At 56.3% G+C, this 16,358-nt stretch overlaps 2 protein-coding genes across 2 annotated transcripts in view; one reads left to right on the top strand and one right to left on the bottom strand.

Moving 5' to 3' along the window:
- The first annotated feature begins 432 nt into the window (after positions 1-432).
- NME3 (NME/NM23 nucleoside diphosphate kinase 3) lies at positions 433-1,579 on the top strand. Its single transcript, XM_006901902.1, has 5 exons — positions 433-478; positions 851-981; positions 1,053-1,154; positions 1,224-1,336; positions 1,462-1,579. Exons 1-5 carry the CDS (start codon positions 433-435, stop codon positions 1,577-1,579), a joined length of 510 nt encoding a protein of 169 aa, XP_006901964.1.
- Positions 1,580-3,018: 1,439 nt separating this feature from the next.
- The window catches only part of MAPK8IP3 (mitogen-activated protein kinase 8 interacting protein 3), a 78,938-nt gene continuing 65,598 nt past the window's right edge, over positions 3,019-16,358 (bottom strand). The window contains exons 9-32 of the mRNA XM_006901901.1: positions 12,584-12,595; positions 11,835-11,852; positions 10,744-10,801; positions 9,972-10,124; positions 9,575-9,656; positions 8,489-8,619; positions 8,288-8,344; positions 8,030-8,197; positions 7,647-7,773; positions 7,430-7,525; positions 7,155-7,313; positions 6,668-6,833; positions 6,194-6,376; positions 5,949-6,129; positions 5,722-5,847; positions 5,563-5,643; positions 5,387-5,454; positions 5,105-5,253; positions 4,370-4,541; positions 4,024-4,137; positions 3,826-3,864; positions 3,504-3,683; positions 3,211-3,363; positions 3,019-3,140 (exon numbers count right to left, since the gene is read on the bottom strand). Coding sequence (XP_006901963.1) covers positions 3,019-3,140; positions 3,211-3,363; positions 3,504-3,683; positions 3,826-3,864; positions 4,024-4,137; positions 4,370-4,541; positions 5,105-5,253; positions 5,387-5,454; positions 5,563-5,643; positions 5,722-5,847; positions 5,949-6,129; positions 6,194-6,376; positions 6,668-6,833; positions 7,155-7,313; positions 7,430-7,525; positions 7,647-7,773; positions 8,030-8,197; positions 8,288-8,344; positions 8,489-8,619; positions 9,575-9,656; positions 9,972-10,124; positions 10,744-10,801; positions 11,835-11,852; positions 12,584-12,595 — 2,795 coding nt within the window. The remainder of the gene's footprint in view (positions 3,141-3,210; positions 3,364-3,503; positions 3,684-3,825; positions 3,865-4,023; positions 4,138-4,369; positions 4,542-5,104; positions 5,254-5,386; positions 5,455-5,562; positions 5,644-5,721; positions 5,848-5,948; positions 6,130-6,193; positions 6,377-6,667; positions 6,834-7,154; positions 7,314-7,429; positions 7,526-7,646; positions 7,774-8,029; positions 8,198-8,287; positions 8,345-8,488; positions 8,620-9,574; positions 9,657-9,971; positions 10,125-10,743; positions 10,802-11,834; positions 11,853-12,583; positions 12,596-16,358) is intronic.

Genomic DNA, 16,358 nt, shown 5'->3' on the forward strand with positions numbered 1-16,358 from the left:
CCAGTACCACAGGTGGGATTCCAGCCCCATGACTGCCAGGTGAGGGCGGGCGGGACTGCTAGGACAAGGCCAAGGCACTGAGCAGGCTGAGCCTGGCACCTGCAAGGGAGGAAGTTGTGTAACTTGTGGTTTCTCTGAGATTGCTGTTTGAGTTAGAAAGGAGTTAACCGCAGGCCTTGTTGAGGGGGAAGGCCAGCTCCACACGGAACAGCTGCACTAGGTGATGGAGGCGCCGGGTAGCTGAGGACACTTGAGCTATCTGCAGTCGTGCTGCCCTATGCAAGAGCTCAGCCGCCCATGCATGACCGTGTCGCACACCTCTGCGGGCGTCTAAGGAGGGAATAAGCGGCAGCGGCCCCTTTAAACCCAGGCCCCGCCCCGCCCGCCGCCTCCAGCAAGGCCGCGCGGGGTCCTCCCAGCGCTGTCGCCATCATGATCTGCCTGGTGCTGACTGTCTTCGCCAACCTCTTCCCTGCGGGTGAGCAGCGCGGGCTGTGATGAAGGATAGCGGGAACAGGGTGTGGACCCCAGGTTCAGGGCTGGAGTACTGGACCCTGTGGACGTACTGGGTCCGATGAAGGGAATACTGGGCGGGATGGAAGATACTGGACCCAGGGTGGGGTACCAGGTCGGGTAGAGGGTGCAGGTCTCTGGGTAAAGAGTAACAGCAGGCCAGGTGGAGGGTGCCGACCCAGGGCAGATAATTTGAGGTTCATGGTATGCCTACCGGGTCGGATGGAGGGGACCGGCCCCAGGACGAGGCCTGTCAGGCCAGGTGGAGGGTACAGGGATGAGATGGGCTGGGTGCGAGGCTGGGCAGAGCCCCCGAGGCCTGACGCTAGGTCCGCAGGCTGCACCGGCGTGCATGAGCGCACCTTCGTGGCCGTGAAGCCGGACGGTGTGCAGCGGCGGCTAGTGGGCGAGATCGTGCGGCGCTTTGAGAAGAAAGGCTTCAAGTTGGTGGCGCTGAAGCTAGTGCAGGTGAGGGCGGGCCTGGGCCGGGTGGAGTGGGCGGCCTGGGCCGCACAGTGACTGAGGCCTCTTCTCCGCAGGCCTCAGAGGAGTTGCTGCGTGAACACTACGCCGAGCTGAGCGCGCGCCCCTTCTTCAGTCGCCTGGTCCGCTACATGAGCTCCGGGCCCGTGGTTGCCATGGTGAGTGCTGGGGAGGGGCGCGCCAGGGCGCCTGGACCACAAGCTGACCTGATTCCTCTGGCACCGCAGGTGTGGCAAGGCCTGGACGTGGTGCGTGCTTCCCGGACGCTCATTGGGGCGACCGACCCAGCTGATGCCACGCCCGGCACCATCCGCGGGGACTTCTGCATCGAGATCGGCAAGTAAGACCCACCAGGGTAACCTGAACCTTTCTGGACCCCTACCCCACCTACTTTGCTCACCCTTTTCCAGGCCTTGCCATTGGTGACGCTCAGAAGGCCTCATGTTGACCCCTGCCCTCCCCCAGGAACGTGATTCATGGCAGTGACACAGTGGAAAGTGCTCGACGTGAGATAGCGCTGTGGTTCCGCACTGATGAGCTTCTGTGCTGGGAGGACAGTGCAGCCCATTGGCTGTACGAGTAGCTGCTGTGGAAAGCTGCCTGGCTATGCTCAATGGCCACTATAAGGGCCTCTGTGTGGGCTGAAACACCCGCTACTCGGTGGACATGGAGACAGGAGCAGATCTCACCCCACCTCTGCTGGTGCACTAGCCCCCTTCAGGAGAGACCAGGTCCAGCCCAGGGCCTCCCTGGAAGAAGGCCTCACCCGGATTGGTGAACCCCTCTGGGGCACTGCTTGAATTGCTCTTGGATATACCTTCTAGCCCTCAAGGCATCAGAGACCCTGCCATTTCCCCTCACAATAAAGTGGTGACAGCACTGGATGCATGGACAGATGGACAGTGTGGAGACGTTTATTACACATGGGACAGGTACATGGGGGCACTTGCAGGGCCAAAGCCTGGGGAGAACTGTCACTGGCCCTTCACCACCCACTCACCAAATAGCTTCATAATCCTCTGGGGACAGAAAAGGGACTTTACATACGTCACAGTGGAGAGTTGGCGGGTGGTGGGGAAGCCTGCACTGGCCTGTGGCAGGAGGGTAGGCCGCTGATTCAGTGCCTTGTATATGGAGCCAGAGTAAGGCCTGGGCCTGTCCACTAGGGCAGCACTCTCAAAACTGAGGCTGCCATGCACACACACCTAGAGCCTGGCTGGGTGGCCCTCACCCTGAGCCCTCCACCTCTGCTCCGCAGCCTGTCAGCTGCCCCTCAGGGAGAGCAGGCCACACAGCCAACCCTAGGCACTTAGTCACATGTCGAGCTGGGCTCTAGGGCCCAGGCTCCTCAAGGCAGACCTGGGAGCACCCCATGTCCCCATCAACCTGAGGCTGGCCTGAGTCCTGCACTGACCCCTTTCTTCCTGAGGCCAATCTCCCACCCTGGGGGCTTGAGGAGAGGTGGGGCTACAGGGCTCTGGGCCCATGAGGGGTGCCCCTGCTTGGGGGTTACCTGTGGGGAGGGGCTGGCCAGGCAGGGACTGGGTCACATTACGAGCAGGGGCAGCAGAAAGCAGAGGGTGAAGGATAGGGAAGTGTCGGGGAAGGCTCCCTCGAGTGAGCCCAGCTCCCTTAGTTAGGATCTGGGGGACAGGGTCAGACCCTCAGCCCCAAGAGTCCAAAGGCAAGTAGGTTGCCAGTTCTGGGTAATGATTACTTAGGGGAGGGTAATGGGAGCCCAGGAACAGAAATGGGGTTCTCTGCAGGGACTACCCACAGCCAGGTACCCCCACTAAGATCTCCAGACACCCCCACCCCCAGCCTTGAGTTGACCTGGGACGTGACCATGGGCTGGCACTGGCCAGGAGCTGTTAGCAAAGGGGTCCCTCAGCTGAGGGTACCCCCTGGCCTAACCCACACCCTGAGTCTGCCTGTAGCGGGGCCCAGACCTAAGGTGAAAGCTGCAGTTGAGAGGTTGGGGGCGCCGCAGCGGGCAGGCGGGCGTGTATGTACAGGCAGCGTTCATTCAGGGCTGTAGGACACCTGCCACACAATGATGTGGCTGCGCTCGGCTTTGGACAGCAAGGGCTTCACCTGGGTTGGGTCCCCTCCACCTTCTTCTGTTTCATCATCCTCGCCGTCACCTGCAAGAGGAGCAGGTGAGGGACAGCCCCTGCCTGCAGCCCCCACCCTATATCCTAGCCAGCCCCTCACCGATACGGAAGTCAATGTATCCCTCTCCTCCACTCAGCACCAGCACGTTCTTCAGCTTCTGGCCCTCAGCAGCATCCAAGGCAGTGGCTGGGGCCCCGGGGCTCTCGGATGGGCTGTCCAGCACACTGCCATTGAGGGTAGCCAACACATTACCTGTCCAGGGGCAGAGAAAACTCAGCATGGCTGGTGTGCACAGCTGTCCACTGTGGACCACTGCCCTCCCATCTCACTGTACAGCCCTGCAAGGCTGCCTCCCCACCCTACCTTCTCTGTGGGCCCAGAAAGCCCCTTACCTGGCACAGACACGAAAAACTTGACGGCGTCACGATGGCCGTGAAAGCAGAGTTGAGCCTGTGCCATGGAGCAGTAGGGGATGAAGCTGCTCGCCGACTTGTCACTGCTGTCATCACCATACACGTGGATAACGCCTCCTGGACGGGCACCCTCCCCTGATGTGGGGGATGTCTTATTGGCTGTAGACAAAATGACCCAAAGGTGCTGACTGTTGGCTGGGAAGACCAGGGTGTAAAGGGTCTGAGATGGGCCTGCCCTCTCCCACCACCATTTAGTGACCCCGTTCCACTTAGGAACCCACAGAGCAGTGCCTGGACTTACCGCGAAGCCCCAGAAGCTGCCCTCGGTGTAGTACCACAGCTAAGAGGAAGGGAGAGAAAGGACAGTTGCTTTGCTGGGGGGTGAGGGCCAGCCTGGTGCCCCAGGTACATCCTCAGAAACCCGGCAAGCCCCTGCCTTGTCCTGAAGCCCTCCCAGTCCTCCCAAGAGTCCCAGAGCAGCAGGTAGAGGGGTGCTCACTCTCAGTCAATGGGATGGAGATGACCACTCCATTGCCAGTGCCCACCCAGAGGCGGTTGCCAGCGATGAGCAGTGCTGTGATGCGCACAAAGGAGAAGCCCAGCTTGCCTGTGCCTGGGGTACAAAGGGTGAGGGGGGTCAGCGCTGGCTCACCTTGCACTCACCCACCACCCTGGGGACTACTGAGGAGTCCACCTGTACCCACAGAACTGGGGTGGTCAGTGCTGGGTCTGCCTTGGAGCCACCACCACTCTGGGGGCCAAGTGGCTGTGTGCTGGGACCCACCACCACCCAGGTGGTCACCTCTGAGTCTACCTGCACTCCCTACCCCATGGCGTCCTCTCACCCAGCATCTTGCTGACATAGGGTTCGATGTCCACATCCTGCAGGTGCTGGTGGGTGTGGGCATGGTAGAGCCGCAGCGTGGAGTCCAGGCGGATGGACACCCACACCCCATCACCAATCCACGCCAACTGCCGTACCTGGCTCTCCCTCCGTGGGTGGGCGTCAAACGACTTCTGTTGGGGATGTCACAGAGTCAGTGGAGAGGAGTAAGAGTCTTGACACAGAACCTGGCTATCCTCTGACCCCAGGTATGCAGGAGTCCAGAGGCTGAGCTAGTAGCAGGCCCAGTGCGCGCACACAGCCCTGTCTAATCCATCTCTGAGCCCTAAACTCCAGTCTTCTGGGAGGGAGTATCACAAACCACTGTCCTCCCCACCCCTCCAGCAGACACCTTTTTCCAAGCTTCCCACTTTCCCTTCCCTCAATCTGTCCCTCAACCCTCTTTCCTCCAAACCTGCACCCCATCCCTCCTGGCCCAGCCTCTCAACTCAGTCCCTCTCTTGGCCTCTCCCCTTAGTGTCACTCCACCCTCTCCAGCACCTCTATTTCACTTATCTGCCCTGCCCACTCGATCACGCCCCCTACACAAGCCACACCCATCCGGCACTTCATCAAATCTCACTGGGCCAGACCCCACCTAACCCTGCCTCATCAGGGCCCCTTCCCCACCTTGTCATCCACCTGCACTGACCCTCCCACCCAGTCCTGCATAGTCCCCCCACCCAGACCCACTCGCCTCGATCTGCATGGTCTTGGGTTGGACAACGTGGACCTTGTTCTTGTAGCCGCACCACACACGGTCGTACACCACGGCCATGCAGCGGATGGAGTGGTGTGGGTGGCCCAGGTCCATCAAGTGGTAGTTACTCAGGTCCCACTGGCCATCTGGAGGGGACACACACCCACCTGCTCAGGTCTGCTCCCAGGACAGAAGAGGGGGACATCCACCGAGGGTTCCAGTCCAGAGATAGTCCCAGCCCACCATGGTCCCCCTTCGTTTGCCATTTCTATGCCTCACCTTCACCACGATGGAAGACAGCCAGGGTACCATCTGCCAGGGCCACCAGCACTCGGCCTTTCACGTGTCTGCAATGGAGGAGGGGCAAGCTTAGGTGAAAGGGGTGAAGAGGGGGCATGGTTGCCACAGCTCCTCCCATGCCCCCCAACCCTCCCCATGCCGCCACACATGCGTACACCAGGCTCAGAACGGAGTCCTTCAGTTTGATGGAATGCAGGCACTTCTTCCAGTTGGCCACGGCCGAATGCACGTACAGCCTGGAACCAGAGGAGGAGGCTGGTGAAGGCTGGTCAGCCAAGACCCTCAGCACCCAGGCAGCCCTCAGTGCAACCTACCAGCCATTCTGGGCACCCAGCCACATGGTGGGTGCCACGCTGCTGCCAGCCCCTGCAGGGTCCACGCTGGGCTCTGGCTCAGGCTGCGCTCTGCTGGCCTCTGTCTCTGCCTCCTGCCCATTCTCACTGCAAGAAGGACCCAGCTCCAGGGCAGCCCCAGGCCCATCCTAGGGCACAGCTAGCTTGTGCCCACACGACCCCACCCTGCTACACCTTGGGCAGCCCACCTGCCAGGCCTGTTGGGGGGCTGTGTGGGGGCTGGGTCGGTGAAGACATGCTCTGTGAGGGGCCCGGGCCGCACTGCAGCTGCTTCAGGCTCGCTGGGCTCGGGCACCTCTGTGGCCTCCGTGGCCTCCTCTGTGGACTGAGCTGGGTTGACCTTTCCAGTGCAGGCTGCTGCCACTTCCCCTGTGGAAAAGAGGGGTGAACTTATGCCAGCTAGGAGGGGGGACACTGGGGCGCTGGGACTCACCCTGCCCCTTGTCCAGCACCGGAGTGTCTCCACGCGAGGAGCAGTTGCTCTGTGGCACGTTGCACCGAGTGGCACAGCCCACCAGTGTGATGCCGGCCAGCACTCCATCTGCGCCAGGTTCCTCCGGATTCACATCACCGTCTAGGAAGATCTCCCCTGGCGGGTAGTCACTCTCACTGGCCGCTGGGAGGAAAGACATTGTTGTCACCTCCTGCCAACAAGCCATCCCCTTCAGGCCCACCAGGAGGGTCCCACAGAGAGGATATATCCTGTCTGCTGGGAGCAGCTGCCTCCTCACCATCAGTGACCATCTCCCAGGGAGAAAGGGAGTTATAGGCTCCCTCCTGTGAACAGGACAAGGCCACCAAAGTCAGCAGGTCACTGTCTGGCCTCACTAGTGCCAACACAGCTTCTATGCCATGTGCTCCAAGGTCCCCACATGCTCAGCCTCGCCTGGCATGCTGCAGGGCTCACCAGGGATGCTAGAGATACACAGGACATGGGCATTGCAGACAGTGAACTGGTCCACCACGGTGCCTGGCTGGTTGGCATCTATGATCACCACCTTGCTGGTGGTCAGTGTGCTGGTGAGGATCCAGACCCGGCTGGAGGTGGTGTCCATCTCATGCAGCTCCTTTGCCTGCAGGGACAGGGGCACAGCACAGGGTCCTCACTGTGCAGCCCTGACCATTCACAGCTATTCTCCCACAAAACAGGATGGTGAAGAAGCAGAACCAGGCCACATGCCATCTGTCCCATGTCAGACTTCAGCCTCTGATGCCAGGCCCCTGGAGTTCTCTTGCACTGTTGCATGCTGGGAAAGTGATGCTGTCCTCTGTCCCACCCTGCTCCATGGTCACCACTCAACACCACTGCCATTCATCACCAAGGGTGACTCCCGCTGAGCCCAGCCTTGGTGACAGGAACGAGGTAGGACCTGCCCGTCTGTGGCCACTCTCACCTTCTTCTTCTCTGGAGAAGTGTGGCTGTTGGTGACCTCCCCTTCTACTTCACGGTCGCAGGTCAGGGGATCCCGGCCGGGCACTGGCTTGGTCCCATTCCCTGGGTCCTCATCGCTGGGCTTCCACCCAGTCAGGTTGACGCCCGCCGCGCACCACAACTGCAAGGACAGAGGCTCAGCTCCAGTGAGGCCACCAGGGCCGGCAGCACAAAGCCAACTGTCCTACACAGCAAGTACAGAAGCAGGGAGGCTGCCCCACGGGCCCGGATGCTCACCTTCATGGTCGGGTCCTTCTCCACCAGGGGGCGGCAGTACACCGGCACCGGCACGTTTTTCATGCGCATGTCCTCCTGGCCTCCATTGGGGCTCAGCTGCCACAAGCGACAGACAGGGTGGGCGCTGTGAGTTGGGTTTGCTGCACTCCTTGGCTGCAGACCCGCCTCCACCGCACCGTGTCCCTGCACGCCTGCCCCCGTCAGGCCCTGAGCTCACCTGCTTGTACTTGGCGGGGAGGCTCCAGCCGCACGCCTGCAGCCGCCCATCGTCATTGCGCACGTGTTCGCGCACCTGGCGATACTGCTCCCGCTTTTGTTCCCGCCGCGCTGACGACGTGCAGTCGCTGAGCGGGAGAGACAGGGTGGTCTCAGGTGCATCCTGAGGACCCTGCAACCCAGGCTTCTTCTGTCCCAAGCACTCATTAGGTGGTGCCTCAAGGGCAGCCCTAGGACCTCTGCTGGATCCCCAGGCTGCGGGAACCCCAAAAGCTTGCCTTAAAAGCCCAGGAAACTCCCGCATTCCACACAGGAAAGGCGAGATCCTGAGGTGTTTGAGGGGGGCCAGGGATAGGCAGGGCAGCAGATGGGGTGGGGGCTCACTCATCGGGGAAGAATTCCAGTGGGCGGCTGCCAGAGATCTGACACATGGTGTGGCCACGGCGCTGGCTGAAGCCGGCCGTGGTGGGTGATTTGTAGTGGATGTTGACTGAGGGGTATGAGCGCTTGGCCGGCGGGGGGCTGGAGGAGGAGCTGAAGAGCCTGCTGAAGCTGCAGAAGGCAAGAGGGAGGGACGTGGACAGTGAGGGCAGGGCCTCCCACTCGCAAACAGGTCTGTCCACCCACCTGCCCGAGACTTACAACTGCCAGATGGTGGACTTCTTTTTCTCCTGGACGGATGGGTGCTCCCGAGATGCTCTGTGGGGGCAGGGGACACTGATTTCGTCACGGCCCTTACCCCCCAAGTGTCACCCACCCACTGGCTCTCATGACCCCTAGGATCCAGGCCCCAGCTGTGTGCAGGAGGCGACCTGGAGAGGCAGCATCTGACCCACATCTCACCTGATCATCTCAGTCCACCGCACAGCCTCCTGCAGCTCCATCAGCCGCTCCTTGTACTGGTTTCGCTCCATGAGCACACGGGCCATCTCCACCCGAGTGAAGCGGCGCCGCTGGGCCATGGGGATGTTGTCCTGCAGGCAGAGCCAGGCCAGGTGAGCAGGGTGCTGGGGACCAGTCCACAGACCCAGGGACCCGCGGATAGCTTGCACCTGATACTGAGGGCTGCTGATGACAAAAAGGACACCTGGCCCCGAGATTGGGGGAGGAGATATTCTGGGAGCTCGGAGAGCAGGAGTGGAGGTGCCACCTGGGCAGCAGGCTCTGCATCCTGAGCTGGGGGCCGGCTGCTGAGGCCCAAACACCAGCCCTTTGAGCTCTACAGGTACAGAGGGTCGTAATCTCCAGAGTGCCTCCTTTAATGGATGTCTGGGGCTCCTATTTCTGGGCACCCCTATGTGCCCAGCTGTAACACCTGCCCCAGGCTCCCCATCAACCCATGCAGCAGGTCTACTAGGGGAGTAGCTTTCAAGTTCACCTCCTCTCCAGACTCAGGGTTCAGACAAAAGGCAAGCGTTCTCCCTTGAGTGAGAACAGGTGGGTGACACTGGTGGGTGCATGCCTTTCTGAATCTCTCAACTTGGGGGGACAGTGGTGACAGCACTATTCCCAAGACCATCCAGACACCACAGTGGGGATCACTAGGCCTGGTGGTCATGAGGGGAAGGCTCAACCTTGAGGGATAAAGTATCTTTGAGAATGTTCCTTTCTCCTGAACTAATACGTCTATTACTTAATCATTAATTGTCACATAAAGAAATGAATAAGATTATAAGGTAAAAAAAATGAAAATAATGGCTGTTGGAATAATTGGGGAAATTTAAATACTGACTGTATGTTAGGGAATAGTACTGTATCTATGTAGAATTTCCTGGGTGTGAAAATTAAATTGTGGTTGTAATGGAGAAAAAAAGTTTCCAAAACGTAAATAACAGGAAGGGGCCTGGGCGAGAACTCAAGGGGGTGGTTTTGAATAGGCCATGGAGTGAGGTGCCCAGGAGAAGCGGGTCCCCAGGGTGGTGGATGTACCAGCTCTGTGCACAGACAGCTGTTGACATCCTCTGCCTCTTCTTTGGGTTCCCGCCGGGCAGTGATTGCCTCCGATTTCACTCTGTTGAAGGGCAGGAGAGCCGTTTGGGAGCCGGGGAGCAGGGAAGGGAGAGTGAGGATTGGTCCCACCTCCATTCTCCCTCATTCAGCCCTCTGAAACCCAAGCGTGGGTCCCATGGCTTCAACCAACTGATCAAATAAGGGAGAAGCCTGTCACAGGCCCATCCCCAGGGATGGCTAGTTCCCATGCCACAAATCCACCATCCAGGGTGCCCACAGGAAAGGGGTAATGCAGGCTGCTTCCATAAAATGACAGCCTCTGGGCAGTCTACTGCTTTTATTTGAAGTGGGCGGGGCTGAAGGTGGCGTCGCCCACCTGCGCAGTTCTTCTTCCAGTTCCCGGACGCGGGTCTCCAGCTTGGCTTTGGTCTGCCTGGCTGCCTCCAGTTCTCCTTTCAGCACCTCCTGCTCGCCTGATAGCTGGTCAACCTTGGCGATCAGGTCGTTCTTCACCACGTTCAGTGCATTCCTTGAAAGGTGGGTGCTTTAACTCAAACCTTCAAAGGGGTCACACTGCCTGCAATCCCTCCCTAGAGGGGAGCTAGTACCCCAGACCCAGAGGATGCAGGGCCCTGAGTCCCAGGAGAAGGCAGAGACTTTGTACTCCTGGGACATGTGTGCATGGGGGGGAGAGCAGGGAAGGTGGGGAACTTGAACTCCAGGGAAGCTGAGGACCTGCATTCTAATCTCCTAAGGAGGCCAGGTTTAGTCGTGCCCAGCACCACACTGAAGAGAGCCTTGTCTCACAGGTGCTGCACGGGAATATTGTCTCTGTCTACCACAGTGAAAGGAGCTGCAGACACACTTCCTGAGGAGACTAGTCAGGAACCCTGCCTCCCCCACTAGGGAGCACCCCCCAGGAGCACACAGAGCCCCCGCTGTGGCCAGCAGACCTCCACTGGCTCTCCTTGCAGAATGGAGCATGATGAAGGGACACATCATGGGGTGGTGTGGAATGCCCTGATGGGGTGTGGACCCACACTAGTGGGAAGTGCATTAGAAGGATGTGGGGCTGCACTGGTGGGGTGCAGGGGTGCACTGGTTGGGGGAGGGGCTTCATGGGGGGCTGCATCTATAGGTGTGCTTACTTGGTCTCCAGCAGCTGTGAGTTCTCTAGCAGCAGGTTACCCACCTCCTTGCCCATCCCTGGAACATAAGGTTCAGGTTTGCCAAGTCCTGCACAGACGGACCCTGCTCTGCAGTGCCCATGACAGCCTTGGCAACAGCTGCCTGGGGGGCAGGAGTGGTGGGTCCCCAACTCTGGACAGGCAGAAGAGGTGCCCACAACCTAGCTACTAACACCTGGGACTGGCTTGGTGTGGGGGCTCTGTGCAAAGTCCTCCCTGAATGAGGACATGGTCGACTAGGTTTACTCCTGGCGGAAGGCATCTCAACGTGGTTCCCTCAACTCTCTGCTGCTGGGACCTCAGTCAGGTGTGCCTGCAGCTCCAGGCATCATCCCTTCCCCAGCTCTGTGGTTCATCAGGGGGTTGGGATGCTTTCAGAATGTGATGACAGAAGACAGATAACAGACTCAGAGAAAGCCCCGCCTCCCTCTAGGAGATGAGATGGACTAGTGGCAATGACTCTGCTGGCCAGGACTCCCCACACCGATTGGAGGGCAAGGTCGGAGGCATGGTCAGAGAAGATGACACAGAGGCACTTCAGGTGGAAGTTACAGAAGCGAGGGAGGTCTAAAGGATTGGACCACTTGCCCCCTTCTCCCAACCACAACCCTGGATGAGTCCACCTGAGAGCCCACATCTGCACCTTCAATACTTTCCACCCTCTACTTCCTAATGCCACTGCAGAACAAAGTTGCTACCATTCACACAAGTCCTCAACCCTCGTCCAGGGGGCTTGCTTTCAGGGCCTGTCCTTATCCTGGCCCCCAAGTGGTCCTGCCCTTCCACCTCATTCCCCCGTGAGACACACACAGAACACTGGCTCACGCAGGCAGACTGCAAAGAGCCTTGGACGGCTGGGAAGCCGCAAGCACCTGGCACCACGGAACCTGGTGTTGTGTTGGAGGGTAAAGGCTAAGCTGACCACCCTCAGCCCAACCTAGGGAGCCCACTGACCCTGCCGCCACATGCAGAACAGAGCAAACAGCATGCAAAGCAAAACGAGATGGGATGGGATGGGGGTCGCAGACACGGAAATACGGCCTTGGCCTTACCAAAAAAATCATCGCGCACTACAGTAGCATCCAGGGAAACAGGGCGGGGCAGAGGGAGAGACGAGGGAGAGAAGACAAGCGTGTTATGCCGGTGGTTAACAGCAGGAGGCAGTCTGAGGCCTGGGTTAGGAGTAGGCACAGGAGGGGCCAGGTGGAGCAGGAGACAGGACAGGGCCAACCACTCCTTCTAGAAAAGCTCACAAGTTCATCTCTAGGGTTGTGCCTGGGACAAGGATGAGGTGGGGTATGTCCTCGAAGGGGGGTATTAACACCTGTGGACACCTCCTTCCAAAGATGGGTAGGCTGGTGGCCAAGGCAAAACAGAACGGGTGATGTGGGATTCCTTTGAGCAGCCTCCACACCTGGCAGAACAGGGCAGCTCTGTTGGTCTGTCCATGTGCACAGAGCTGTGCTGAGCTGTGCAGGATGAGAACTCATTCCTGGGGACACCCCCCTGAGTGGGTACAGGGAACCTCCCACCGCTGTCCAGTCAGTTGGCTGCAGGGGACCTCAGAGAGTGCCATAGGGGGCCTCCTAGGCTTCAATGGGTCAGCAGTAAATGGCCCAGTGGTGAAAGCTTAGAGCAAGGGAGCTGGGGGCAGGGGGCAGGTGGCCAGGGGAGTGGACGGTCAGGAGGGGCCAGGCCGAGCAGCCAGCAGGGACTGGACAGCAGCAGGGAAGTGTTCCATGTGAGACACCACCCCCCTCCCCCGGGCCATGAAAAGGAAGGCTGGATGGGAGATACACACCTGAGAACTCCCCTGGAAAGCGTCCAGCGAAGTGCAGACAGGAAAGAAAGGGGAAAGAGTCATTGGACTGAAACCAACAAAGAAGGCTCAGTAAAAAGAAGACATGGCTGTGGCTTGGGTTAGGCCAGGCACCCCACAGGGCTGCACCACACACCCCAACAGAAGCCCTTGGTCCCCAGAGCTCCTGAGGCTGTGGCTTCCAGCTGGCACTCCATTTTGCCAGGAATTTAGTCTGGATGCCGCACTATTTCTTCAGTGGGCCCAGAATGAGCAGGACAGGGCTTCTGCAGACCCCATTCTATGACTCAGGACTGTGAAGAGAGGTTTGCGTGTAAATACTGTGTGTGGCATGTTCGCTAAGGGTGTGCCTGTGTATTATGCATGTATAAATGTGCTGTGGGTGAACATGTAAAGCATACACAACCATGGTGTGCACGAGCACTTGCATGTGTGCTGTGAGTGTGTATACGTGTGCACACATGGTGTGTTCCATGCATGGGTGTATGCATGTACACTGTGCTTGTGGGGGACATGTTGCTTATGCATGCTTGCATGTGCAGTGCTAGTGGGTGTGTATGTATATTGTAGGTGTAGTGCATGTGTGGTCTAGGTATGTGCACTAAGCAAGATGCCCCAACGGTTTCCACCCTATAGGAACCCAGGGTGACCTAAAGGAAGCTGCTGATCACTTCTAAGACCCTGGCCACTAGGGGGCAGGCTGGGCACAAGGACAGTCTTAGGCTTGGGGGGCACCCCAGTTCTGAGTTGAGTCTTACTGGGTGAGAGCTCAGGTAAGGAATGACTAGAGAGGCACTCAGAGGCACTCTGCAGCACAGGAGGGGGGCCAGAAGAGGAGGTGCAGAGGCGGGGGGAGCATTGCAGAAAGGCAGGCTGGAGGTGGGGGTGCAGTGTTGGGGGTGCAGGAGAATGGGGCGTGTAGGGAATGGATGAGGAATGGGCAGCAAAGGGCTGGAGACTGCAGTCCCCACTTAGGTCTCTCCTGTGCCTAACAGGAAAACTGACTGAAAATGCTTCCTTCTCCAGCTGTGACTCTTCACACAGTAAGGATAAGTCTCCAAAGTCACCACACTGTAAAATGGGTTGTTGTTAGGTGCCTTTGTGTTGGTTCCTCCTCATAATGACTGGAAGTCCACCAGAACAAAGCACTGCCCAATCTCACACCATCCTGACAAACTGTCCCCATGTTTGAGTCCACTGTTAGACCCGTCAGTCTACCTCTTTGAGGGTTTTTCTGTCCATTGTTGAGTCTCTACTTTTCCAACCATGATGTTCTTCTCCAGGCACTGGCCTCCCCAGATGACATGTCCAAAGTAGTTTTGTTGTTTTGGTTTTTTAACAGAATAAATTTATGTCTTGCTTTGTAATTGTTTTTGTGTACCGTAGAGTCAGAACTGACCCTCTGGCGGGTTTTCAGAGGCAGTTAATCACATGGGAGGAGACTGCCCAGCCTTCTCCCATGGAGCAGCTGGTGGCCTCAAACCCTGTGCCTTCAGTATTGCAGTACAGCCTCTCGCCTCTAGGCCAGAAGAACTCTCTTGTCTTGCTTTAGTCTTTTTTTTTTTTTTAATTTTCTAAACTGAGTAAAGTTTTGTCATCCTCTCTTCTAAGAAGCTTCCTGGCTGCACTCCTTCCAAGGCAGGTTAATTCTTCTGATGCTCCACAGTACACTCAATACTCTTCTCCAACATGACAATTCAAAAGCATCAACTCTTCAGTCTTATTCTTTATCTGGCTTTTGAACCCATAAGTAATTGAAAACACCATTTAAAAATACCAACTGAAAATGGCATGGGTTCAATTACTGACAATCAATGAAACACCAATAAAAACCCAATGCGTGACACCGATAATCCAATTATTGCCATGACTTAGAGCCAGAAAGTGGTTCACTCTGCTTGAATCAATAAATTAAGGAACTGAACAGAGAATTTCAAAGAGAAGTGTGGGAAGACAAAGGAAAGTATTATAATAAAATGTGCAAAGAGCTGGAGTCAGAATATCAGAGGGCCAGACTTACTCAGTATTTCTCAAGCTGAAGAAAATGAATAATGTTAGTCTGGGCAAAGAGCGCCAAAGAAAAGAATGAAGAATTCAGAACTCAAAAGCTGATGGCCAGCGAGCTCTTGTGGCCTAGTGGCAGGAAACTGTACTGCAATCCCAGAGGTGCGCGGTTCAAATCCACCAGATGCTCTGCTGAAGAAGGAGGAACAATCGCCTCCTGTACCAGTCAGATCCAATTTGACGGTAAAACTTAAAAAAAAAAAAGCTGATGGCCTTGCTTGCTGCTGATAAGAAGAGCAAATGGCCTTGCTTGTCTGGCTGAGCTAGCAGGTGGCTCCTAAATCAGAGTGGAATGTCCCTCAATAAAGACTCTGTTTATAAAAATCCTCCCCAGTAAATTCACAGTGTGACTTCCCATTCTGCTTCTCCAGGATGAGGTACTCACCTGGGAGCTCCCCTTTCCCCCTTTAATAAAGCTGCATTAAGCTTTCTCGTTCTCTCTGATTTCTTCCTTAAGTTCACTAACCTAACCTAACAAATAACAAATTCAAGCCTCAAGTTGCAATACTTAAGGATGCTTTGGGCAGAATATTAAATGATCCAGAAACATTGTAATAAGATGGAAGGAGTCACTGTATCAAGAGGAATTGGATGACACAGAAGAATTTAATGAAATAATGTATGAGTATGAGCCTATGGTGTTGAAGGAAGAAGTTCAAGCTGCTCTGAAAGAACTGGAGGGAAAAGCCCCCCCAAACAAAACAAGGCCCCAGGAATTTACCACATACCAATTGACATATTTCAACAAACAGGTACTGCCCTGGATGTGCTCACCAAGTTGTGCCAAGAAATCTGGAGGGCAACCACCTGCCAACTAACTGGAAGAGATCTGTATTTGTTCCATCCCAAAGAAAGGTGACCCAACATAGTACAGCAATTATTAACCATTATCACTAATACCACATGCAAGCAAGAGTCTGCTGAAAATTATAAAAAAAAATGGCTGGAACAGCATATCAACAGAGAACTGCTAGATGTACAAGCTGGGTTTAGAAGAGGCTGTGGTATTAAGGATATTATAGCTGATGTTAGCTGGATCTTGGCTAAAAGCAGAGAGTCCCAGAGGAGTTTCTATCTCTGCTTCAGACTATGCAAAGGCATTTGACTGTGTGGATCACAACAAACTGTGGCTTACTCTGAGAAGAATGGGAATCTGAGAACACTTAATAGTGCTTATGCAAAACCTGTACTTGGACCAGGAGGGAGTCATCTGAACAGAGCAAGGAAACACTGAATGGTTCAAAATTGGGAAGCATGTACACCAGGGATGTGTCCTGTCTCCACACTTTTTCAATCTATATGCAAAGCAGATCATCTGGGAGGCTGGGCTCTATGAGGAAGAGTGTGACATCAGGATTGGAGGAAGATTAGTCAACAACCTGCATTATGCAGATGACATAACCCTGCTCGCTGAAACAGAGGACCTGAAGCATTTGCTGCAGAAGGTCAACAACTACAGTTTTCAATATGGATTGAATCCCAGCATCAAGAAAACAAAGATTCTCACTACTGGGCTGATTGGCAGCATCATGATAAATGGTGAAGAGACTGAGATTGTTAACAGTTTAGTGTGCTTGGCTCCACAATCAATACTTTTGGTACCAATAGTTAGGAAATCAAAAGATGTATTGCACTGGGAAGGTATGCTGTCAGGGACCTACTTTTCCAGAGTACTGAAGAGCAACATCATCAG

The sequence above is a fragment of the Elephantulus edwardii genome, unplaced genomic scaffold (genome assembly GCF_000299155.1).
Source record: "Elephantulus edwardii isolate Elephantulus edwardi_28Jun2011 unplaced genomic scaffold, EleEdw1.0 scaffold00350, whole genome shotgun sequence".
Classification (NCBI taxonomy): Eukaryota; Metazoa; Chordata; class Mammalia; order Macroscelidea; family Macroscelididae; genus Elephantulus; species Elephantulus edwardii.